General features: G+C 41.3%; 1 protein-coding gene across 1 annotated transcript; it reads right to left on the reverse strand.

Annotated features, from left to right (window-relative positions):
* On the reverse strand, positions 1-25,654 carry LOC142149794 (lysozyme C-1-like). Its single transcript, XM_075205101.1, has 5 exons — positions 25,544-25,654; positions 17,326-17,478; positions 13,708-13,866; positions 409-487; positions 1-170 (listed from the first exon to the last, which is right to left on the reverse strand). Exons 2-5 carry the CDS (start codon positions 17,462-17,464, stop codon positions 110-112), a joined length of 438 nt encoding a protein of 145 aa, XP_075061202.1. The 5' UTR covers positions 17,465-17,478; positions 25,544-25,654; the 3' UTR covers positions 1-109.
* Positions 25,655-26,670: the final 1,016 nt, after the last annotated feature.

The following is a 26,670-nucleotide window of genomic DNA, read 5'->3' on the forward strand; positions in this document are numbered from 1 at the left end:
TTTTTATTACAATGGTTGAGTATGTGTTGATCAGACATAATCGTCCATGCAATTATCAAAGACCAGTAAGTTGTATTGAAAAACACTGACACTTTCCTTCACTTTTTGTTTAGCATCCAGCAGTAAACCGACTCAAATTCTTTCCCTTGCAATGGTTCCTCCAGGCGACCCTGTCAGTTAGAAATACATAAAATTGTGAAACATCTTGTGACTGCCTGTAGATAATATCTGGATGTATCAGGCCTAAGAGCTGAGGCTGCAAACATGCTTGTTGTGGGCGGAGCGGGTGGAGCAGCTGCTCCAGGCGAACACATTCCTGCCTCTTCCAATCCATTCACAACTCCACCATTGCTATTTACAGCTCTGTGTGTTTTATCAATATTGAAAACAATAACAGCCATAACTTACCAAGCTGAAATACCATTGGGATCTCTTACAACTCTTTTAGCACATTCAATATCATCATTGATGTTATCATTCAGAAGACCTAAAAAAAACAAAATAATATGTTGAGGTCAGAATATTTAGTACATGTTAGAGTAGAATGAATCATGGGAAATATAATACATGTTATGCTGTACATGAAAGTAAGCTGTACTGTCCCAGCTTACTGTCACAGGAACACCAAGAAAACAAAATGTAGAGATTGTAGATCAGTTTAATTAAAGTGTCTGTGATGGGATGGTGTTACAGCTACCATCCTACATCTGTCTCGTGGACCAAAAGACTGCATCTGGCTGCTAAGGACTGGTGGATCCTATTGTTATTGTTATTAATATTGAGTCTCCGGCTGGTGACATATGGATTACAATCTCAAGCTCTTAAATATAGCCAGGTGGGCTGCACACGGACCAGGTGGGATATAAGATGGCTGCAACGCTATTTCCTCTCCCTCTCATCACATCCACAAGAAATAAGCAGCTCCTTCATCACAAATGCTTGTAAAGGGTTAAAAGAAGTAGTTGGTCTTCAACAAAGATAAGGTATCTCATTAACTCGTTCAGACCACCATTGTTCTTCCTTGGACTTTACCAGACAGTGAGGCACCAGCTCAGCAGTGAAGGACTGCACCTGGCGAGAATTCTGGTCTCTGCTCATCTCCATCCCATTAACAACTCCCAGCCATTCCCAGCACTGCTGACCTCTGGATAACCCTGCACGGATAGATTTCCAGGGTGGGAAACTTGGACCCCTTAAAAAAGGCCTACAGGAAAGACTTCAGTGTGTTCAAGGATTTCCTGAGCATGGTGTAGTGTCGTTTCTCACTAGCTCCATCCTGATTTCTGCCTCTGATCCTGCAACTGACCTGTAACTACTCTTCACATCTTGCTGCAAGAACCTCTGCTCCATCTGGGATTGCTCATGGGTCTCCTTGCCTGGTGAGCAGGGAGACTGGCGGTCAGATCTCTATCACATTGATAGAGAGCTTAGGCCGAGCGCCCTGGACCATTAGGGGACAGAGACAGGATTTCTAGCTCCTTCAGGAGAGACGTATCTACAGGTTGACCAGGGAAATTGTATCTCACAGTGTGGCTGGGAGAAAAATACTGACAGCTGAGACAAGAGGAGCCTATTTACAGCTGGGCTAAGAGGAGCATATTCGCAGCCTGGCCAAGAGAAGCAAGAAGAAATTTGTTTTAGCTTTATGGGGACTCTGCATCCTCTGTTCAAGGGATAGGAACGACAGCTTGGCCCGGACCCAGGGAATTCTTAGAATGCTGGTATACCACCGTTGGATAACCTTAGGATCATTATCATCATCAGGACAACTTGCAAAGCTACAACTTGGTCTGGGAACTGTAAAACCTACTCTGGTTAAGTAGTTTCTTTTCATCTATAGATTTTGTGATATTCCGGGTGTTTTTGTTTTTGTTTTCTTCTTATGTAGTATTATTATTAGAGATGGGCGGGTCCGGTTCTCCGAGAACCGAACCCACCCGAACTTTGGGTATCCGAGTACCGAGCTGAGCAGCTCGGTACTCTCCCGCCCATTCCGAATCCAAATCGAGGCCGAACGTCATTGTGACGTCGTCGGATCTCGGGACTCGGTTCTCGCGATACTTCAACTTTATAAATACACGCCTCCACAGCAATCCATCGCCATTTGACAGAGGGAGAGAGCAGGGTGTAGTCATAGGCTAATTAGAGCAGGGACAGAGAATACAATATTGTTCTTGCAATTGCTCTAACCAAAATCGCTAGTGCAGAGAGGAGGATAGAGGTTTATTATTTTTTCTTCATATTTGGCACTCCCCAGCGCTTTTGGGGTGTCCCCCATAATTGTGCATAAATATTTCTGGCTGTCAAAAGTCATATCTGTCAGCAGTATCTACTCAATAATTTTTAGCACTCCTCAGTGTTTTTGGGGTGTCCTCCCTAATTGTGCATTAATATTTCTGGCTGTCAAAAGTCATATCTGTCAGCAGTATCTACTCAATAATTTTTAGCACTCCTCAGTGTTTTTGGGGTGTCCTCCCTAATTGTGCATTAATATTTCTGGCTGTCAAAAGTCATATCTGTCAGCAGTATCTACTCAATAATTTTTAGCACTCCTCAGTGTTTTTGGGGTGTCCTCCCTAATTGTGCATTAATATTTCTGGCTGTCAAAAGTCATATCTGTCAGCAGTATCTACTCAATAATTTTTAGCACTCCTCAGTGTTTTTGGGGTGTCCTCCCTAATTGTGCATTAATATTTCTGGCTGTCAAAAGTCATATCTGTCAGCAGTATCTACTCAATAATTTTTAGCACTCCTCAGTGTTTTTGGGGTGTCCTCCCTAATTGTGCATTAATATTTCTGGCTGTCAAAAGTCATATCTGTCAGCAGTATCTACTCAATAATTTTTAGCACTCCTCAGTGTTTTTGGGGTGTCCTCCCTAATTGTGCATTAATATTTCTGGCTGTCAAAAGTCATATCTGTCAGCAGTATCTACTCAATAATTTTTAGCACTCCTCAGTGTTTTTGGGGTGTCCTCCCTAATTGTGCATTAATATTTCTGGCTGTCAAAAGTCATATCTGTCAGCAGTATCTACTCAATAATTTTTAGCACTCCTCAGTGTTTTTGGGGTGTCCTCCCTAATTGTGCATTAATATTTCTGGCTGTCAAAAGTCATATCTGTCAGCAGTATCTACTCAATAATTTTTAGCACTCCTCAGTGTTTTTGGGGTGTCCTCCCTAATTGTGCATTAATATTTCTGGCTGTCAAAAGTCATATCTGTCAGCAGTATCTACTCAATAATTTTTAGCACTCCTCAGTGTTTTTGGGGTGTCCTCCCTAATTGTGCATTAATATTTCTGGCTGTCAAAAGTCATATCTGTCAGCAGTATCTACTCAATAATTTTTAGCACTCCTCAGTGTTTTTGGGGTGTCCTCCCTAATTGTGCATTAATATTTCTGGCTGTCAAAAGTCATATCTGTCTGCAGTATCTACTCAATAATTTTTAGCACTCCTCAGTGTTTTTGGGGTGTCCTCCCTAATTGTGCATTAATATTTCTGGCTGTCAAAAGTCATATCTGTCAGCAGTATCTACTCAATAATTTTTAGCACTCCTCAGTGTTTTTGGGGTGTCCTCCCTAATTGTGCATTAATATTTCTGGCTGTCAAAAGTCATATCTGTCAGCAGTATCTACTCAATAATTTTTAGCACTCCTCAGTGTTTTTGGGGTGTCCTCCCTAATTGTGCATTAATATTTCTGGCTGTCAAAAGTCATATCTGTCAGCAGTATCTACTCAATAATTTTTAGCACTCCTCAGTGTTTTTGGGGTGTCCTCCCTAATTGTGCATTAATATTTCTGGCTGTCAAAAGTCATATCTGTCAGCAGTATCTACTCAATAATTTTTAGCACTCCTCAGTGTTTTTGGGGTGTCCTCCCTAATTGTGCATTAATATTTCTGGCTGTCAAAAGTCATATCTGTCAGCAGTATCTACTCAATAATTTTTAGCACTCCTCAGTGTTTTTGGGGTGTCCTCCCTAATTGTGCATTAATATTTCTGGCTGTCAAAAGTCATATCTGTCAGCAGTATCTACTCAATAATTTTTAGCACTCCTCAGTGTTTTTGGGGTGTCCTCCCTAATTGTGCATTAATATTTCTGGCTGTCAAAAGTCATATCTGTCAGCAGTATCTACTCAATAATTTTTAGCACTCCTCAGTGTTTTTGGGGTGTCCTCCCTAATTGTGCATTAATATTTCTGGCTGTCAAAAGTCATATCTGTCAGCAGTATCTACTCAATAATTTTTAGCACTCCTCAGTGTTTTTGGGGTGTCCTCCCTAATTGTGCATTAATATTTCTGGCTGTCAAAAGTCATATCTGTCAGCAGTATCTACTCAATAATTTTTAGCACTCCTCAGTGTTTTTGGGGTGTCCTCCCTAATTGTGCATTAATATTTCTGGCTGTCAAAAGTCATATCTGTCTGCAGTATCTACTCAATAATTTTTAGCACTCCTCAGTGTTTTTGGGGTGTCCTCCCTAATTGTGCATTAATATTTCTGGCTGTCAAAAGTCATATCTGTCAGCAGTATCTACTCAATAATTTTTAGCACTCCTCAGTGTTTTTGGGGTGTCCTCCCTAATTGTGCATTAATATTTCTGGCTGTCAAAAGTCATATCTGTCAGCAGTATCTACTCAATAATTTTTAGCACTCCTCAGTGTTTTTGGGGTGTCCTCCCTAATTGTGCATTAATATTTCTGGCTGTCAAAAGTCATATCTGTCAGCAGTATCTACTCAATAATTTTTAGCACTCCTCAGTGTTTTTGGGGTGTCCTCCCTAATTGTGCATTAATATTTCTGGCTGTCAAAAGTCATATCTGTCAGCAGTATCTACTCAATAATTTTTAGCACTCCTCAGTGTTTTTGGGGTGTCCTCCCTAATTGTGCATTAATATTTCTGGCTGTCAAAAGTCATAACTGTCAGCAGAATCTACTCAATAATTTTTAGCACTCCCCAGTGGTTTGCGCTCAGAATGGATTCAAAGCAGTCCACATATGATCTAAATGAGCAACCAGGTTCTGTCACCAGTCCTGATGTTAGTGTTCCCAGTACGTCATCTGGCCAAGGCGATGTCAAACAACAGAGTGTTTTCAAATTAGTGCAAAAAACAAAAAAAAATTTACTGTATTGAAGCGAAAAAGAAGTGTAACTGAGCAAAAGTTAAGTGACGATAAAAAAAAAATTGCAAGCATGCCATTCTACACACGCAGTGGCAAAGAGAGAATGAGGCCTTCACCTTTGGCTATTAGTGGCAGATCCCAAAAAGTTACCCAGGCTACAATTGGTGCACAACTACTGTTACGCGTCAAAGCTGAGCTGCAAGATACCAGTGAGGCATTACAGGAGAATATTTGCTCTGATTCACAAATGACAACAATCCCTGTGGAGAGTCCATCCAACAGTGGGATGTCTAATCGTGAGCATTCTGCTGATGTGTGCCTTAATAGCCCGAGTGTAGCCGGTGATACCCAAATTGAGGATGCCACTTTGGAATTAGAAGAGGATGAGGGGGAGATTTGTGTAGGCGACGAGGGCGCTAATGAGGATGTTGATGAGGATGAGGTTGTTTGTGTAAGTCCTGCACCAGTGGCAGCAGTTCTGGCACGTGACAAGAAAAAGGCCATTGTCATGCCTGGGCATAAAACAAAAAAATCCACTTCTTATGTGTGGAATTATTTCTACCCAAATCCAGACAACAATTGTATAGCCATTTGTAGTGTATGTGAAGCCACAGTCAGTCGAGGGAGGGACCTTAACCATCTTGGAACCTCGTCTATGTTACGCCATTTAACGAGAGTTCATGGCAAAGTGTTGGGAAAAGCTGAAAGTTCTTCCCAAAAGAATACAAGCACTCCCTCATCAGCTAAGACCCTCCGCTCACCGACATACCGACGGCTACAAAATACACCCACCACACCATCCTCATCAATATCCTCAGTAGCGCTCGGAGTTAGCCCGGCATCCCACTTAAGGCTGGATGACTCCGGCACTATTATTGATTCCTCTGAAGAAAGCGTTAGTCCTGCTGCTGCTGTTGCTGCTGCTGGGGGTGAATCGTCATCCCAGAGGCAGGTGAATAAAATGAGCAGTCCTACATTTCAGCAATTAACTGTGAAACAATCATTTGCGAGGGGAAGCAAATATGACAGCAGTCACCCAGTCGCCAAGCGAATCACAGACGCCATGGCTGCAATGTTAGTGTTAGATCTGCGTCCAATCTCCACAATAAACGCAGCTGGTTTTTCACAGTTAATTGAGGTTTTGTGTCCGCGTTACAGAATTCCATCGCGACACCATTTCTCCCGTAAAGCTATTCCACAACTATACCAAAAAGTGTGTAAAAATGTAGAGATTGCGCTGAAAAATGCCATTCTGCCCACTGTTCACTTAACCACAGATATGTGGACAAGTGGAAGTGGCCAAACCAAAGACTATATGACTGTGACAGCCCACTGGGTTGGTCATTCACCTTCACCAGCAGGAACAGCAGCAGCATGTACACCACTACGTAACATTTGTCACAGGCAGGCCACTCTTTGTATCACCGGCTTCACTAACAGGCATACGGCTGACAATTTGTTACGCAAACTGAGAGATGTGATTGATGCATGGCTTATACCACTCGGACTCTCCCCAGGGTATGTCATTTCAGATAACGCCAACAATATAGTGCGAGCATTACAGCTGGGTGATTTCCAACATATTCCCTGTTTTGCTCACACCATCAACTTGGTGGTGCAGAGCTTCCTACGAAATAACCGTGAGGTGCAGGAGATGCTTTCGGTGGCCCGTAAAATTTCAGGCCATTTCAGGCATTCAGCCACAGCATGTAGGAGATTACAGCAGCTCCAAGAGCAGTTTAACTTGCCCTGCCACCAACTTAAGCAAGAGGTGGTAACTCGGTGGAATTCCACCCTGTACATGCTTCAGAGGATGGAGGAACAGCGCAAAGCCATCCAAGCATATTGCACAAGTCATGACATTGGGAAAGGAGGGGGGATGTATTTCACTCTTGCACAGTGGGGAATCCTTTCAGTGCTGTGCAAGGTGCTGAAACCATTTGAAGTTGTGACATGTGAGGTCAGTGCAGACTCTGCTAGTTTGAGCCAAGTCATTCCTTTAATTAGACTATTGGAAAAGCAGCTTGAGAAAATGAAGGAGGAGCTGAAAGCAAGCAATTCAGCAAAGTATGTTGGCCTTGTCGATCAAGTACTTAATTCGCTTCACAATGATCCTCGAGTTATTAAGATCTTGAACTCGGATCAGTACGTTTTGGCCACTGTGCTTGATCCAAGGTTTAAAAGCTACATTGAGTCTTTACTTGTAAATGAGCGAGATGTGAACTTTTGCAAGGAGCTATTGCTCAGCAAGTTGGCCGCTGAACTGGGCCTCGGCTTGACGACGTGTCCTCCTTCACTTTCTCAAGCTGTTGCTCGTAAAAAATTAAATTTCCAAAAAAGAAGCAGGGAAGACACAGGGGGCAGACGAGAACAATTTAACATCTGGGCTGGTTTGAAGGATTTTTCAAAAAAATGTGTCACTTTGCCCATAACTCCATCCAATATGAGTATAAACATGCAAAGGATGGTGGAGGATTACTTTCAAGAGGTAGTTGATATGGAAATGTCAGACAGTCCCTTTCCTTACTGGGAAGAAAAGCAGGCCATTTGGAAACCCATGTACAAACTTGCTTTGCAATACCTAAGCTGCCCACCCTCCAGTGTGTACTCTGAACGAGTGTTCAGCACAGCAGGGAACTTAGTCAGTGATCGCCGTAGAAGGTTACTTCCCAAAAATGTGGAGAAAATGATGTTTATAAAAATGAACTACATCTTCCACGAGGAAGGCCTTCACCATCCAAGACATCCAAGCACTGACTGTTCTCTAATGGCGGATTCAAGCGGCGATGAATTGATAGTCTGTGATGATGACGTACACACTGATGAGGGTGAGGATGAAGCTGAAGATGATGCCGATAACATCTTTTTAAAACTTTCTATGTAAGTGTAGGGTGCAATCTACCCCCAAAGAGGAAAGGGACTTGTGGCATTTCCATATCACATACCATCTTGAAAGGCTGCTGTTAGGGCAATTTATCCTTAAGGGTAGGGTGTCATAGACAGAGTGACCCTAAACTGGCTTTGTCCATTTTTCATAATATTGTACAGTCTATAATGGCTGAATTTTTTAGTATTTTATACAAGTGGAGGGGGGCCTAGAGAGACAGAAACCAAACTGGCTTTCTCCATGTCAATTAATATTGTACAGTCTATAATGGCAGAATTTTTTGGTATTTTATACAAGTGGAGGGGGGCCTTGAGAGACAGAAACCAAACTGTCTTTCTCCATGTCAATTAATATTGTACAGTCTATAATGGCTGATTTTTTTAGTATTTTATACAAGTGGAGGGGGGCCTAGAGAGACAGAAACCAAACTGGCTTTCTCCATGTCAATTAATATTGTACAGTCTATAATGGCTGAATTTTTTGGTATTTTATACAAGTGGAGGGGGGCCTAGAGAGACAGAGTGACCCCAAACTGTCTTTCTCCATGTCAATTAATATTGTACAGTCTATAATGGCTGAATTTTTTAGTATTTTATACAAGTGGAGGGGGGCCTAGAGAGACAGAAACCAAACTGGCTTTCTCCATGTCAATTAATATTGTACAGTCTATAATGGCAGAATTTTTTGGTATTTTATACAAGTGGAGGGGGGCCTTGAGAGACAGAAACCAAACTGTCTTTCTCCATGTCAATTAATATTGTACAGTCTATAATGGCTGATTTTTTTAGTATTTTATACAAGTGGAGGGGGGCCTAGAGAGACAGAAACCAAACTGGCTTTCTCCATGTCAATTAATATTGTACAGTCTATAATGGCAGAATTTTTTGGTATTTTATACAAGTGGAGGGGGGCCTTGAGAGACAGAAACCAACCTGGCTTTTTCCATTTCTTTACATATTTAACTATAAGTGTAGGGTGTAATATACATTCAAAGACGATGGCTGCATTGCCAATATGCATAGATGGAGAGGAAGACAATCTGTTTTGTGTGTAGAATAGGCCTACCAACGAAGAATTAAACTGTTTTTTTGGATGATTTATTACCTCAACAATTAGATTACTTGTCTCTAAAACAGTTGGAGCACTAAATTGGGTTAATTTAGGCCCAAAAACATGGATTTTCCCAAAAAATAGCAAAACAAAACCAAACAAAACCAAAACCAAAACCAAAACACGCAATGGCGGTTTTGCAAAACCAAAACCAAAACCAAAACACGACGGTAATCCAGATCCAAAACCGAATCCAAAACCAAAACACGGGGGTCAGTGACCATCTCTAATTATTATTATTATAGCTAATGCTTTATGGTTATGTTTTGTATTTCTGCAATAAAGATACTGTTGTATATTCCATTTCTCCCCGTAGAAACCATGGTAACCTAGTGGGCTTGAGTCCTAACACCCAACACAGTGTCTATTTGTAATTTCTATATACCCACCCTCCTCAACCACATCCCTTGTCTCTGGGGATAAAGTTTGCACCCTTCACTCATCCTCTTCTCCCTCCGCCTGACCCCTTACCCCAGTGGTGCCCAAACTCAGTCCTTGAAAGCTTCCAATGGTCCAACAGCTCATGTTTTCATTGTTTCTTTAATCATGCACAGGTGAGTTAATCTATTGGCCAGATCAGCAATTATCCCACCTGTTTCCACAGATAGTAATTCTATAACCATGAACTGTTGATAACTCTTGCCTTACCCTATCCAATCTCACCTCCTCTGCTCTCTGTCTCCTAATACCTGCTCCTGCATGGCCTCCTCAACCTATCATCTCTACTACCTTCCCCTCCTCCTTCAGATATTCCCTTGTCTACCCATACTCAAAAAAATCCCTCTACTCCACTGAATCTGCCCTCGCCAAGGTTACTAGCAATCTCACTACTGCCAAATCAAAGGGTAATTTCTACTGACTTTTCTTTTTGGTCCTTTCTTCGGCTTTCAACACCATTGATCACCTTTTTTTCTTGCAAGCCCTCCATTTCATTGGCCTTCGTAACACTGTTCTCCCATGTTCACCTCCTAAATTAACCACTCATTCTCTATCTCTACGCCTGGCTCCACCATTTCTCCTCTTCCCCTACATGTTGGTCTCCCCAAGAGTCCACTCTTGGGCCCCTGCTCTCCACCATGTACACTTCTTCCTTTGGTGACCTTATCAGATTTTTCGGCCTCCAATACCACCTCTACACTGAAAAAAATCTAAATTTACCTCTCCTCCCATGACCTGTCTGCTTCACTCCACTCTCGTGTCTCCAGTTGTCTGTCCGCCATCTCCTCTTGGATGTCCCAGTGCTTTCATAAACTTACCTGTCCTGTGTCTTTAAGGCATGCATACTGAATGCAAAATCAGCAGATACGTTCTTTAATAACTTAGGCCTACCATGTCTAAATAGAAAACGATTCACTTCCCACCCATCAATGGTCCCCTCCTCTCCCTATTCGTTGGCAATACCAACCTCTCCTCCCTCCCTCATTTCCGCTGCCTGTGTGTCATCCTCGACTCCTCCTTCTCCTTCCTCCTCCACCTCCCCTCCTCCACATTTTTTACCAATATCAATCCTGCCGATTCCACCTTCGTAATAGTCCCAGGATCAGGACCTTTCTCACTTAGGTAGCAACAAAAACTTTCATTCTCATCATCATCATCATCATCATCATTTAGTTATATAAATTAATAGTGTTAGGGAATTTAGACTAAGCTCCAATGGGGCAGGGACTGATGTGAGTGAGTTCTCTGTACAGCGCTGCAGAATTAGTGGCGCTATATAAATAAATGGTAATAACAATAAAAATCATGAGGCCTGTTGCGCTACTTCCCCTCCTCCCTCTCCCAAATTCTCAGTCACCACCAATTTGTAGTTGCTTTATATGTATAAGCTACATAAAACATCTGATGCAGCTATCTCTCTTCTAATATAGGACAACCTTAAATCTGGATAAAGGACTTATTTAATTACATTGTATTTAGGTACAACATTTGCACTAAACCATAACCAAACCATACTTGCCAACCTTTTCAAGTTGGCCTCCGGGGGAAAAGGTGGGCGTGTGGGGATGAAGCTCGACATATTGTGTAATTTTGGCCTTGCCCCCTGCTATGACATTCCGAAATTCATGGCCTTACATAGTGGGGGACAGGCATTAACGGCTCAATAACGTCATTAAGCTCTGCCCGCATAGCAATCCAAGAAGATGTTTATTCTACCTACCATTACCATTCTATTCTACCATTGCATCTCTGTCCGTCCTACCCTTCCCTTAGATTGTACGCTCCTTCAAGCAGGGCCTCCTCTCCTCCTGTTCTCCACCACCTTAACTCTGCTCTCCAGCTCCTTGTCTCTTCCGTGAGGTTCTCCTGCCCTTCTACCCCTCTCTCTACCCCGCTGGGGGCCCTCACCTCTCATCTAGCTATACGTTGATCTTCCGAGTTATTGTGCTTTTTGTTAACTGTGCCGTGCTGTTTTACCCTGTATCGTGTTTCTGTCTGTCCCTGTACGGCGCTACGGATACCTAGTGGTGCCCTATAAATAAAAAGTAATAATAATATTCTTCCAGGAGTCCGGGAGGACTCCCCAAAATTCGGGAGCTTACCATAAATTCCAGGAGAGTAGGCAAGTATGACCACAACAGCCAATCTGACAATTGTTTTAGTTATCTATCTTGCTCTGGATAGATAAAAGCGAATTGATGACATAATATAACATTTTGGTGTCATACAAAATATTGAGTTGGCATCCAGAGCAATTTTATAAACCAATATATCATATAATTATGGCAAGAACAGGGTGCAAGGCTACCTAAAAATATAGGTTAAGCCCACTTGGCATCCCCTCTCCTCAGTAGATGTTATATGTATATGTAATGTTGTAGATATGTGTTTTTAATGGTTAACATGCACAGTTCTTGAAAGTTACCATGTTTTTTTGCAACATTAGGTGTCATAACAGGTGGGATATAAGATGGCTGCAACACTATTTCCTCTCCCTCTCATCACATCCACAAGAAATAAGCAGCTCCTTCATCACAAATGCTTGTAAAGGGTTAAAAGAAGTAGTTGGTCTTCAACAAAGATTAGGTATCTCATTAACTCGTTCAGACCACCATTGTTCTTCCTTGGACTTTACCAGACAGTGAGGCACCAGCTCAGCAGTGAAGGACTGCACCTGGCGAGAATTCTGGTCTCTGCTCATCTCCATCCCATTAACAACTCCCAGCCATTCCCAGCACTGCTGACCTCTGGATAACCCTGCACGGATAGATTTCCAGGGTGGGAAACTTGGACCCCTTAAAAAAGGCCTACAGGAAAGACTTCAGTGTGTTCAAGGATTTCCTGAGCATGGTGTAGTGTCGTTTCTCACTAGCTCCATCGTGATTTCTGCCTCTGATCCTGCAACTGACCTGTAACTACTCTTCACATCTTGCTGCAAGAACCTCTGCTCCATCTGGGATTGCTCATGGGTCTCCTTGCCTGGTGAGCAGGGAGACTGGCGGTCAGATCTCTATCACATTGATAGAGAGCTTAGGCCGAGCGCCCTGGACCATTAGGGGACAGAGACAGGATTTCTAGCTCCTTCGGGAGAGACGTATCTACAGGTTGACCAGGGAAATTGTATCTCACAGTGTGGCTGGGAGAAAAATACTGACAGCTGAGACAAGAGGAGCCTATTTACAGCTGGGCTAAGAGGAGCATATTTGCAGCCTGGCCAAGAGAAGCAAGAAGAAATTTGTTTTAGCTTTATGGGGACTCTGCATCCTCCTTTTTTTGCAACATTAGGTGTCATAACATGTTCCTTAACAATTCCTAGTTCACCCACAGTCTTTGAGTTACCTAGCCATCTGGCAGCCCCCAGGATATTTGTGCCCACCACTGTTGTATGACATTGCAGGACTTTCTCTGGAACATTAATTTGCCTAAAGGACTGTAAAGTGTTAATATGGGACATAGCTTGAAATGTCCAGATAAGATAATGATTATGCTCCAGTGTCTGGTTAAGTGGGTGCCTGTTGTCTAACATCGAGACCAGCTAGACTCCCTAGAGCCAATCCCCACAGGGCGCCCACTACTACTTGAGGAGTGAGGGAGACTAGATAACAGCCTCTCTGATAAGTGGTGCCAATCTGGTGAAGCCACTTCACCATGGAAACTGACCACAAATAAGAGGATGCATCACCCACTAATAGGGTTTTCTATTTGGACACTACTGACTGGCAGTTAGGGCTCCTGTTGGATGGGTTGTTAATCGTACAGGTGACTTTGGACTTCAAGCCTCCGCAGACTTTGTCACACTGTGAGGCTGCTGTTAGTGAGGAGGCATCAAGCTTGGTCCCTATCTTGTTAGTAGAGATGGGAACAATGTGGCTGAGCAGTCCAGAGAGTACAATGACTATAAACTCCTTTAGGATATAATTATACATTAGGCTCTTGGTGCGGTGAACCTCCAGGTACTTGTTTTTAAAACAGTGGTAATTCAATGTGTGCATTTTTACAGTAAAATAATGTTTTTGCTTTACTTACAGCTTGCCTATGTCATTGTGTATGCACTAGGGGTACCGGATGTGCCAAACTGGTGACTACACGGAACCCAACAAGCTGGTGCAGTAAATGATCTTAACATTAACCCGCTATCCTCACAATACTTACTTTGGCAGCTTATCCCACATGCATTTTTAGCTCCTGATGTCTTCCCATCATTGCACCACCATTTGCTGTTGATCTGAAAAATTCCATAGTCTCGACTTGGTCCATTGTTGTTTACAGCTTTAGTGTTGTAGCGGCTTTCATAATAGGCAAGGCATATCCCTGTAACATGATGTAATCACAAAGTGAATATTTGAGCATTCTCAGGCTTACAACTATAATTTCTGCCTACCTCTTACTAGTGGCAACTTTTGTGAAAATTCATTAGTATTTAGTCAATCAATACACTAATAAACAATTACATCATTAAGGCATTTCATGCAATTTCCTCCTTTGAAGTGGATTTTATATATTCTCCTTAATCACTCTTGCAAATCTGTGTGGGACCTTCTTCTAGTACAAGTGTCGGACTGGAGCATATAGGGGCCACTGGGGGAATTCAATGGTAGGAACCCATGAAATAGGGTGTGCGCCCCTGAAGGGGTGTGGCCAGACACTAAAGGGGAGTGCACAGTCTGTATAGTAGAGCTAAAGCCCTTTGCATTACCTATGTCAGCTGTTTTCCTGAAGGGCTTGTTTAAGGACCTATGAAAAGGAACCACTTTGCATATTCACATTAAGCTGTATTGGAAGGAAATGAAGAGGGGGCAAATGTTTTAGAGGGTATCCTAATTTTACAATACTGTTTCAGTATGTGATAAAGTTTGCTCAGTGCATTCCAGTGGTGTGAAAAGTTCAGTACTAGGACAGCTCTGTTCTAGAATCAGGAATGTGTATTGTAAAAATAAGAATTCAGAGTTACAGATTTCTAGAGGCAAAAAACAGGATTGTGTTAGGAAAACCTGTCCAGAAGGCAGCCCTAAGCTTATGATAAACTAATGCCAGCATTGTCTTACTGCTTAGATAATGTGTATACTGTAATAATTCCTTTCCTGAAGCTTTGTGGGATAAAATAAAACATAAAAACATTGAAATTGACAGCAGATAAGAACCACTTTAACCCATCTAGTATGCCCATGTATTAAACTTTCATCATCACCATCATTTATTTATATAGCGCCAACATATTCCGTAGCGCTTTACAATTGGGGACAAACACAGTAAACTAATAAACAAACTGGGTAAAACAGACAGAGGTGAGAAGGTCCTGCTCGCAAGCTTACAATCTATGGAACAATGGGAATTTGATACATGAGGTTAAGTCTACATTTTGCATTTTGGGCCAGCCAGACTGCAAAGGTAAAAGTGATTCATAAGCTAAATGATCCCGTCACACAACAATGTTGATCAGGGGGTAGTTGTCTTGTGTGTAATTGTGTAACAGGTGGTAATAGGGTAATGTAGTCAGGTTAAGAGGATGGTTGAGGAATATTATAAGCTTGTCTGAAGAGGTGGGTTGAAAGTTTGTAGACCAGAGGAGAGTCTTATTGTGTGAGGGAGAGAATTCCATAAAGTGGGTGCAGCCCGAAAAAAGTCCTGTAACCGGGAATGGGAGGATGTAATGAGGGTGGTTGAGAGACGCAGATCTTGTGCAGAACGGAGTTGCCGAGTTGGGAGATATTTTGAGACAAGAGAGATGATGTATGTTGGTGCAGCTTTGTTGATGGCCTTGTAGGTTAGTAAAAGTATATGGTAACCTCACCCCCTGTTTCATCCTTAGTTCTTTGTATGTATATTGCTCTACTGTGTTAGCCTCTACCACCTCTGATGAGAGGCTATTCCACTTATTCACTTTCCTTTCTGTAAAGCAAACTTTCCTCACATTTCCTCTGAACCTACTTCCCTTCAGTTTCAGTGCATGTCCTCGTGTTCTAATACTTCCTTTGAAGAATGTTTCCCTCCTGTACTTTGTTAAAACCCTTGATATATTTGACATTTTCTATCTTGTCCCCTCTTTACTTTCTCTGCTCCAAACTATACAACTTTGGTATGTTCATGACGTAAATAGCGCTGTGCACTTTGTTTATACTAATGTCCATATTCTGGAAATGATGCAAAATCTGGAACTAAACCGGAAGTGACATGTCGCAAATGGGCGGAAGTGATGTGTATACCGGATGCTAATGGAGGACAAGGATCCGGCCAGTCCTTTGGGGGAAATGAAAACTCCGGATTTCACTGATTGGCAGCAGGGACTATAAAAAACGGGGAACCATGTCCCAAACAATACTTACCCTTTTGATAAAGTCTATAGCGGACGAAACGCGTCAAGGAGGCAGTGTTCTTGTCTGTGTGTTCCAGCCAGCAGTGGAGAAGGAGTCTCTATCCTATTTTCAGTTTATGCTTGGACTATTTGGGAACTCTCTGTCACAGATAAGCCTGCTTATATTTTATTCAATGTACGGGCAATATATTTGTCTTTTTGGAATGTGCCATGTCTATTAAATTTTACTATTTTTATAAAATTATGCACTTGTCATGAATGTACTACACTATTGTGTTGCTATTTCCATTTGAGCCCTAGTGTGAAGTCCAATCAGAGGCAAGTTCTGGATTCCAGTGGAATATCATAAAGATGTGCAATTTATCATCTGCAATCTGGTACGGGGCCAATTTGGAATAATTATTCCTACACTAATTTATTGATGATAATACACTATGTTAGGCGCTTCTCTCTTTTCTATTTTTATCTATAGGTTTACATCTGCAATCTGATGTACAAAAAGTGAAGCAGCCTACTGTATGTGGTTTTATATGTTTATGAGCACGTTTGTTCACGTGTTGTTTTAATTTACACCGAGCGCCGCTGTCTTTTTCACTATTTTCTATGCAAACTATACATATTAAGATGTTTTAGTCTTTCGGGTAAGTTTTGTGATGTAGGCCATGCACTATTTTAGTTGCCCTTCTTTGTACAGTCTCTAATGTATTTATATCCTTCTGTGGAAGGAAAGATTTGTTTGCCATGATCTCCCCCAGTAAATCCATGCTGGGATTCTGTAAATTACTGGATTGAGCTTTTCTACAACTCTTTTAAGAGTGTTTCTATCAATTTCTCTACTACTGATGTGAGGCTCACTGGTCTGGAGTTGCTCGCCTCTTCCTCGCTTCTACTTTTGTGCAGTGGGACTATGTTTGCTCTTTTCCAGTCCTCTCGAATTACTCTTGTAGTTAGTGACTGGTTGAAAAATATAGTGACTAGTTGAATAGTAGTAGTAATAATAGAAGTATTAGAAATAATAGTAGTATAAGTAAAAGTAGTAGTAGTATTAGTAGTAATAATAGTAATAACACTAGCAATAGTAGCAGTAATAATAGTAGTAGATGTAGTAGTAATAGTATTAGTAGTAGTGGTATTTGTAGTAAGAGTAGTAGCAGTCGTAGTATTAGTAGTAATAGTAGTAGTGGTATTTGTAGTAAGAGTAGTAGCAGTCGTAGTATTAGTAGTAATAGTATTAGTAGTAATATTAGTGGTAATAATAGTAATAGAAGTATTAATAGTAGTAGTAGTTGTAGCAATAATAGTAGAAGTAGTAGTAGTGCTTGTAGTAGTATTAGTACTATTAGTAATAATTGTCATACAAGTAATAGTAGTAGTTGTTATATTTCTACTGCATTAAATATACACCTTTTCACATGTTACATTGAACTGTACATAACACATCTTAGTTTAGTACATACAGTTGGCCGCACTATGTCCACGATATCCTGCCAGTCCTGTTGCTTTGAAGATCCTGTACAACTCGCAACGGTTGTAGACTTTTCCCTCTGATCCGAGGTACAAGCACAGAAAGAAAGCAAGGCACAGGACGACCTTCATGTTTAGAGGGCAACCTACGGAGCCAGGGGATTTCAGAACAATAATAAAAATAGATCTGTTTTTGAAGAAAGATCTTAGAAAAAAAATGTAATATTCTTTTATTATAGAAAATGTAATGCATAGTAAAGCAATATGAATGTTAATAATTCTGAATCTAAACGAAAAACACACATTCAACTTAAATAGAATATAAGCATAATTTAATATAATTATGGCATGGCAGTGTCGAATAGTGTGATTCTTGTTTATCACATTTGTATATACACAAAATTATTGAATTTGGCATGGGTTTATTTGTGTTACTTGCCTGGTTTCAAGCATTGGCATAGGGTAGTGGGACTAATAGTGAAAACATATATTTGGTAAGGCAAACTTCATAACGGGTGTGTTGTATATTATATATGGAATATATGGAGTACTGCACCCTATGTAATTTATAAGAATGTTAGAAGTTTCAGCCAGGGCCCTATCTGTGTGGAGCTTGCACAAGTGTGCTCCAGTTTCCTCTCACAGACCAAAACATGCTCATCAGTTAAGTGGCTGCTGACAAAATCTAAACATCACCATAGTACACTCCTGTACTGCATGAGGCACTCATATTTTCCCGTAGAAAGTCACGTAGCGATCACCTCAACTAATCCCTGGGAAACTTTTAAGAAAAAATGGCAAAAGCTATACACAAAGTTGAGTGAAAGAAAAAGCTCCCCTATAACTCTAAAAAACACAAAAGTCAGTGGCATATCCACTATGGTTGCAGAGTGTCCACCACACATGGGCCCATGCCTACCCCTTGACTTATGTGCCCACAATGTCAACATTGCCCAGGTTTGTGGTTCCAGGCTTATCTGGGTCGCAGTTCTGTAGTGATCTCACGCTAGCATTAGGAACCTTTCTGCTGGCTGGCTGGGCCTTCCTCAAGGTTCAGCCACTGAATTAAATGCCCTACAGCTGGCAGCGGGAATCAGCCCTCTCTAATGACTAGCTTAGTTCCCTTTCTGCCAAGCAAGATCAGGATGCATAGGATGATAGGCTGCACAACCAGCTGATCACCCATCCCTGTCAGCAGTTCTGCCCTGCTATGGTTACAAGTGGAGGAAGGGTCAACATGCTGCACTGCACTACACACCATCATCTCAAGTTCTGTTCGATGTGAGTGCTCTGTGCAGTGTTGGTGATGTCAGTAGGAGTCACCAGCTCTCTGTACAGCGTTCCTATCTACATGGAGCAGTAGAGCTTGAAGCAGATGTGAAGATTGGAGCCCTTCTTCACTGGAAACCACAGCAGGTAGGTACCTGTGAAGATATGGGAGATAGAACTTGGTGCTCAAGTGACAAGGGGAGAATGGTGGAGGCAAATGTGTACCTCTATCGTCATTGTTCCACACCATCCTCCACTAGTCACATCTGGGGGAAGCACCACTCTTGCACACAAGCCCACTGGCTTCATAAAATGCCCCTGAAAGCCTCATTAGGTTCCAGATGCTTTGACACCCCTGAAACATCCAATCAACCATTTGTAGTCCTTAAATCATACTTGCCAACTTTGGAGATCACCCCTCCGGGATATGTCCAAAGTTAGCTATGTCTTGGGGGCGTGACCACGCTAATGGCATCATCCTGGCCCCACGCATTGCTGTACAATACCGATTTTGGACTATTATATCAGGGGACGGGCCCAGGATCACATGATTAGCCTCGCCCCCTCCCATTTCACCACTGAAGCGGGCAGGATTCGGGATGGTACCCTTCTCTCCCGGGACTCTGGGAGAGCTCCCAAATATTCGGGAGTCTCCCGGACATTCAGGGAGAGTAGGCAACTATGCATTAAATCATGTGGAAACGTCTGTTTTACACACATATTAGTATCAGTGCCATATAACTACAGCGAACCTCACAAACAGACAAACAGAACCTGTCCACAAATACACATGTAAATTGCATAGAGGTGGAGACTTACATGTGAGCACTTGTTCCTGTGAGCTGCCACGTCTTAAATAATAACCACAGACCTTATAGACAGATACTGTTGATGTAAATATGCTGTATATATTTTTAAAAAAGGAAACATATAATCTGGCGATCACTGTTTTACATGTTACAAATATAGATACAGTGTATGTGTATATTGTGTGTATTTGGTCTTTTTAACAATATATAGGTTTTGCTACTTCTCTTAATTATATACTCTATACCAGACAGGGATGCACTTCCCAGTCACTGACATTATTGGCGCATATGCGGACTTAGGGCCTCACATTTGCAGACTTAGGGACACTCATGTGCAGACTTAGGGGCACACATTCACAGTTAGCTCAGCCAGGAAGAGAACCTTGGGCCTGAGTCATTAAGGATCTTAACTTAAGAAACTTCTTATTTCAGTCTCCTGCACAAAACCATGTTACAATGCAAGTAGGGATGTGCACCGGCGACTTTTGAGGTCTCGTGTTTTGTGTTTTGGATCCGGATTTTCGTTATTTTTGAGGTTCGGATTTGTCTCGCAAAACACTTGACGAAAGGTCTCGGTTCGGATTTAAGGTATTGGATTCGGATTTTTTTTTAAAAAAACATAAAAAGTTTAAAAATCAAGTTTTTGGGCTTATTTTCACTCCTAGGCTATTATTAACCTCAATAACATTCAATAACAAGCATTTCCACTAATTTACAGTGTATTCTGAACACCTCACAATATAGTTATTAGTCCAAAACGTTGCAAAAAGGTATCTTTCTGGACTGCGTAGAGGAGTGGGTCACCACAATATCTTAAAAACCCTGAACTTTTATGATTCGCACCAATAATTGTACCTGGACTGCGTAGAGGAGTGGGTCACCACAATATATTAAAAACCCTGAACTTTTATGAATCGCACCAATAAATGTACCTGGACTGCGTAGAGGAGTGGGTCACCACAATATATTAAAAACCCTGAACTTTTATGATTCGCACCAATAATTGTACCTGGACTGCGTAGAGGAGTGGGTCACCACAATATCTTAAAAACCCTGAACTTTTATGAATCGCACCAATAAATGTACCTGGACTGCGTAGAGGAGTGGGTCACCACAATATATATAATAAGAAAACCATCAACTTGTTTGATTCGCACCAATAAATGTACCTGGACTGCGTAGAGGAGTGGGTCACCACAATATATTAAAAACCCTGAACTTTTATGAATCGCACCAATAAATGTACCTGGACTGCGTAGAGGAGTGGGTCACCACAATATATTAAAAACCCTGAACTTTTATGATTCGCACCAATAATTGTACCTGGACTGCGTAGAGGAGTGGGTCACCACAATATATTAAAAACCCTGAACTTTTATGAATCGCACCAATAAATGTACCTGGACTGCGTAGAGGAGTGGGCACTGGGCACCACAATAAAATATATAAAAAACCTTCAACAGGTCTGCATTACACTACACATACGGCTGCTCCTCCATCCTCTCCATCATATACATGTTGGAGTTTTAGCGTGTGACAACCTCTTGTTTTTGATAATGTCAGTGCATTTTGAATATTTTTCAATTTGCCCCACACCACTGAATGTACTTTATCTATGATACGCATCTATCTATCTTGACTGCGTAGTGTGGTGGCCCCGGTACACAATTTGGTACCGAGGCCACAATATAATTAAAAAACCCTCCACGTGTCAGAATTCCACCAAACAAGTATCTGGACTGCGTAGTGGGGTGGCCCCGGTACCCAACTTGATACCGGGGCCACAATAAAATAAATACACCCTTCACGTGTCAGAATTCCACCAAACAAGTATCTGGACTGCGTAGTGGGGTGGCCCCGGTACCCAACTTGATACCGGGGCCACAATACCTCCTCCAAACATGCTACAGACAATTCGTCATTGAGATCCCATTAAGTATGTTAAAGACAGACAGGGTCCAAGTGTTATTAGTTGACTTTGTAAAGAAAAAAACTGTCCCTGTTGCACATAGTCGTGCAATGAAGACTTACTTTTTCATTTAAAGGCACGATCTTTCAAGTGTAGTGTTTGTAAGTCTAAGTCATATTATACTTTTGGTAAAATTGTTTTTTTTTGTTCCTCTTTATGGTAATTAATTAGTAATAGAATTAAAGTAAGAAATAGAATTAAATAGAATTAAAGTAGGAAATAGAGTGGTATAGAGTTGTAGTGTGGTATAGATAGAGTGGTCCACACAATATAATAATAAAACCCTCAACTGGTCTGAATTCCACCAAACAAGTATCTTGACTGCGTAGTGTGGTGGCCCCGGTACACAATTTGGTACCGAGGCCACAATATAATTTAAAAACCCTCCACGTGTCGGAATTCCACCAAACAAGTATCTGGACTGCATAGTGGGGTGGCCCCGGTACCCAATTTGATACCGGGGCCACATTACCTCCTCCAATTTCCAAGTGTAGTGTTTATAACATCTTAACACTACACTAATTCTAGCACGTCAAAACCTCTTGTTTTAAATAATGACAGGGCATTTAACTTTTGATTTAATTTATTGAATTTGTTGGCATTTTCTTTTACTTTTTGAACATGGCAAACGACTGTTGAATGGTCACATAATGCCAAAAAAAAAGTTGCAAGATGGAATTGTCCTTGGGCCCTCCCACCCACCCTTATGTTGTTGAAATAGGACATGCACACTTTAACAAACCAATCATTTCAGCGACAGGGCCTACCAAACAACTGTGGCTGAAATGATTGGTTTGTTTGGGCCCCCACACCAATAAAACAATTCATCTCTCCCTGTACAAACTAAACAGGCTCTACTGAGGAAAGATGTCGTCCTTATCCTCAACCTCTGATTCCTCTCCCCCTACAGTGTGTACTTCCTCCTCCTCACACATTATCAATTCGTCCCCGCTGGACTCCACAACCACAGTCCCTCTGTACTGTCTGGAGGGCAGTGCTGTACTTCATTGAGGAATTGATTATTCATTTTTATAAACATCATTTTTTCAACGTTGTGAGGAAGCAACCTCCTTCGCCGCTCACTGACCAGGTTCCCCGCTGCACTAAAAACTCTTTCCGAGTACACACTGGAGGGGGGACAACTCAGTTAAAAAATAGAGCCAGTTTGTACAGGGGCTTCCAAACTGCCTTTTGGAGTTCTACCACGTCACTACCTCTAGTTAATTTAGATTGCAAGGCTTGTAAATATAAATACTTTGAAGATAAAAAAAAGCAGGCTGCACAGACTGTGGAGCTAGAAAGTGAAATTAAATGGACCACGTTACTTTGGTGGCTATCTATGCCCCCCCCCCGCCCTACACTTGTAGTTGAATATAAATAAAGCAGCCTGCATAGACTGTAGAACTAGCAATTCAAATATACAAAGAAATGGACAAAGGCAGTTTGGTATCTGTCTGCATCAGATCCCCTCTCCACTAGGAGTAAAACAGAAAACTTTTCAGCCGTTATATAATCTAGAATATAAATAGAAATTGAGAAATGCAATTTGGTATCTGTCTGCATCATAATCATCAACATCCTCCTCAGCGCCAGCTACATCAATATCCTCCTCCCAGTGCACAACATTCACACCTTCATTAGCCAAATCTGTAACTGGACTGTGGGTGATCCTTCCAGCATATGCAGAGGGCGTGCTGCAAATGCTGGATGGAGTCACCTCTTCCCGTACAGTGATGGGAAGGTCAGGGTTCACAACCAACAACACCCTTGGACTCGCCTTGGGGATTTGTGATGTCATCTGTTTAGAAGGCAGAGTTCTTTGCTGTTTTGTTGTTGTTGCTGACAGCATAACTCTCTTAAATTTTTTGTAGGGGGGGGGAGGAGGGCTTTGATCCTTGGGTGAAGTTGGACCACTAGTCATGAACACGGGACAGGGCCTAAGCCGTTCCTTGCCACTACTTGTCGTAATTGGCATATTGCCAACTTTACGTTTCTCCTCAGATGATTTTAAGTTTCTTTTTTTGCTGTTTTTTGAGAACTTGGGCTTTTTGGATTTTACATGCCCTGTACTAGGAGATTGGGCATCGTGCTTGCCAGACGACGTTGATGGCATTTCATCGTCTATGTCATGACTAGTGGCAGCAGCTTCAGCATTAGGAGAAAGTGGGTCTTGATCTTTCCCTACTTTATCCTCCAAATTTTTGCTCTCCATTATATGTAGCACAAGATACTGCAGAATGTGTGAACTTGGTAATATTGCAGTACCAATGGACTTATAATGCTGGATTGGTTTTGCAAATTTGGTTATAATTATTATATATTTTTTTTTTTTATTTTTTTTTATTATTTTTTACTTTTTTTTTATTTTTTAAAAACTTGGGAATAATGGGGAAATAACTATGCCCTTAGAAGCACAGAGCACAGGACACAGCACCACTGGACTGAACAGGACACGGCACAGGACCCAGCAGCACTACGGAACTCAGCAGGACAGAGCACAGGACACAGCACCACTGGACTGATACTGCAGAATGTGTAAACTTTGTAATATTGCAGTACCACTGGACTTTTACTGCTGAATGTGTGAACTTGGTAATATTGCAGTACCAATGGGCTTATACTGCAGGATTGGTTGTGAAAATTTTGTGGTAATTAAAAAATATTAAAGTAGTTTTTGGTATTTTTTAAAAAAACTTTTTTTTATTTTTTTAAACACAGGGGAATATTGGGGAAATAACTATGCCCTTAGAAGCACAGAGCACAGGACACAGCACCACTGGACTGAACAGGACACAGCACAGGACCCAGCAGCACCACTGACCTCAGAAGGACAGAGCACAGCACACAGCACCACTGGACTGATACTGCAGAACACAGCACAGCACAGCACAGCACAGCACAGCACAGCACAGCACTAAACAGCACAGCACAGCACAGCACTAAACAGCACAGAACTAAACAGCACAGAACTAAACAGCACAGAACTAAACAGCACAGAACTAAACAGCACAGAGGACCACCTAACACACCCTCCCTCTACCCTGATCAATGCCCGAGTGAAGATGGCGGCGACTAGCGGGGAATTTATAGGATCCGAGTATCGCGAGATCCGACAACGGGATTATGAGTCAGAGCCTCAGTTTCACTTTTGAATTTGGCGCCAATACCCGGATCTGTCTCGGATCCGACTCGGATCCGCAACGTTCGGGTGGGCTCGGATTTCAGAAATCCGAGCGCGCTCATCCCTAAATGCAAGGGGTGCAAATTAGTATTCTGTTTTGCACATAAGTTAAATACTGACTGTTTTTTCATGCAGCACACAAATACTTGATAGCTTATTTGTACACTGAAATTTAAAGTTGATATTTGTGTGCTACATGAAAAAACAGTCAGTATTTCTTAAGTTAAGATCCTTAATGAATCAGGGCCCTAGAGGCTAAGGGGCATATTTACTAAATGGCGGGTTTGAAAAAGTGGAGATGTTGCCTATAGCAACCAATCAGATTATAGCTATTATTTTTTTAGTATAATCTGCAAAATGACAGCTAGAATCTGATTGGTTGCTATAGGCAACATCTCCGCTTTTTCAAACCCGCAGTTTAGTAAATATACCCCCAAGTCTTTCCCTGAGCTAATCAGCAAACAGCAAATGCTTCCTCATTGTTATAGAGTCTTTGCCGGGAGAAGCTCTTATCACAGACACTGTAGCAGCATGACAATGATGATAAATTACTCTGAAAATGAATCGCTTATGCTGTAAAAAAATGCCCATAAGAGATGATAGTTTATGGACTAAAATTGTGAAAATTAATATACTGGGGTCTTGATTTGATAAGTACAATCCAAGCTTTGTACATTAATGTTATTTTTCAAGATAAAAAATATAACCACATAATAAAGTTAAACATTTTCTCCTATCATTCTACAGATCATTATAAATACTGATGAGAGGTCACAATATATTGAGTTACTCTAGTTTCTCCTTTACATTTTGAATATGATGCAGCGATAAAAAAAGATTTAAAAAAAAATCATAAATAGATAATAATGTTACACTCTGTTAGGAGAAAAACTATTTAAACGTTTGTGTCTTATTAAGATATTAAAATATGGATTATACAAAGTTTATTATTAAACACAGAAATATTAGAAAGTATTACTCACTTTTTAAGATTCTTCCCAAATGTACATTAAGAGAGGCTGTTCTGCTGTTATTTATATGGATGTAATCACTATGTTGCCGGATGAATGTCAAAGTGCCAAGTATTATCAGAAAGTAAATATTGATTATAATACAATGAAATGATATGTGTCCTTTGAGATCCTTATGTAGAATATGATAAGACCTCCACTTCTTGTTTAATGGTTTCTTCCAATGTTTGCCCTTGTTTTGTGTACAGAAATGTTCTATGATATGGTGGATGGAACAGGCGACTGAAATTATCATATTTCACTGAACTGTATCTAATTGATGCAGTAAAAAAAAAAGATAAGGAGAAATATATAAAAAGTATGAATGGGATTAATTGTGTGTTAGTTATGATCACAAGTGCACATTGTTTCTATGTTAAGAAAAACCATATTGTCACCATTTATGACACATGCAGTTTCTCTCTTGCCTTATTAGATAAGATCATGTGCAGACCTGTTCAAGTTTGTGTTTTCACAAAATTCTGCAACATCAGGTTTAGGAGCACCATAGGTCCAGAGCCAGTGTTGGGGGGCAGCACGGTGGCTAAGTGGTTAGCACTTCTGCCTCAGAGTGCTGGTGTCATGAGTTCAATTCCCACTTATCTGTGTGGAGTTTGTTCTCCCAGTGTTCGCGTGGGTTTTCTCCAGGTGCTCCAGTTTCCTCAAACACTCCAAAAAACATACTGGTAGGTTAATTGGCTGCTATCAAATTGACCCTAGTCTCTTTGTCTGTTTGTCTGTGTGAGTGTGTGTGTGTGTGTGAGGGAATTTAGACTGTAAGCTCCAATGGGGCAGGGACTGATGTGAGTGAGTTCTCTGAACAGCGCTGCAGAATCAGTGGCGCTATATAAATAAATGGTGATGATGATGATGATAGATGAAGGAGGGCATTTCAAGGACGTCCTATGAAAAAAGATTGAGGCAGGTTGCATAGCGTATCATTGCAGTCTTTCTCACTGCGTATGCTCTAAAAGTGAATATAAGCAACTGCAGCTCTTCAGACCTGCGACATTACAACTCTTTACATCTGAAGAGGTGTGACGGGGAGGAAAGGGATGTTCTATTATCTGCAATGTACAGTAAGGGCGCATTTGAGTAAC

This window comes from Mixophyes fleayi, chromosome 4 (assembly GCF_038048845.1).
Source record: "Mixophyes fleayi isolate aMixFle1 chromosome 4, aMixFle1.hap1, whole genome shotgun sequence".
Classification (NCBI taxonomy): Eukaryota; Metazoa; Chordata; class Amphibia; order Anura; family Limnodynastidae; genus Mixophyes; species Mixophyes fleayi.

Excerpts from the sequence above, each read along its gene's own strand:
- LOC142149794 (XM_075205101.1), bottom strand. The coding sequence starts at position 17,464 with ATGAAGGTCGTCCTGTGCCTTGCTTTCTTTCTGTGCTTGTACCTCGGA. Across the intron at positions 488-13,707 it reads ATGTGGGATAAGCTGCCAAA|GTCTTCTGAATGATAACATC; the intron begins GTAAGTATTGTG and ends TGTTTTTTTTAG. Across the intron at positions 171-408 it reads CCCAATGGTATTTCAGCTTG|GGTCGCCTGGAGGAACCATT; the intron begins GTAAGTTATGGC and ends TCTAACTGACAG.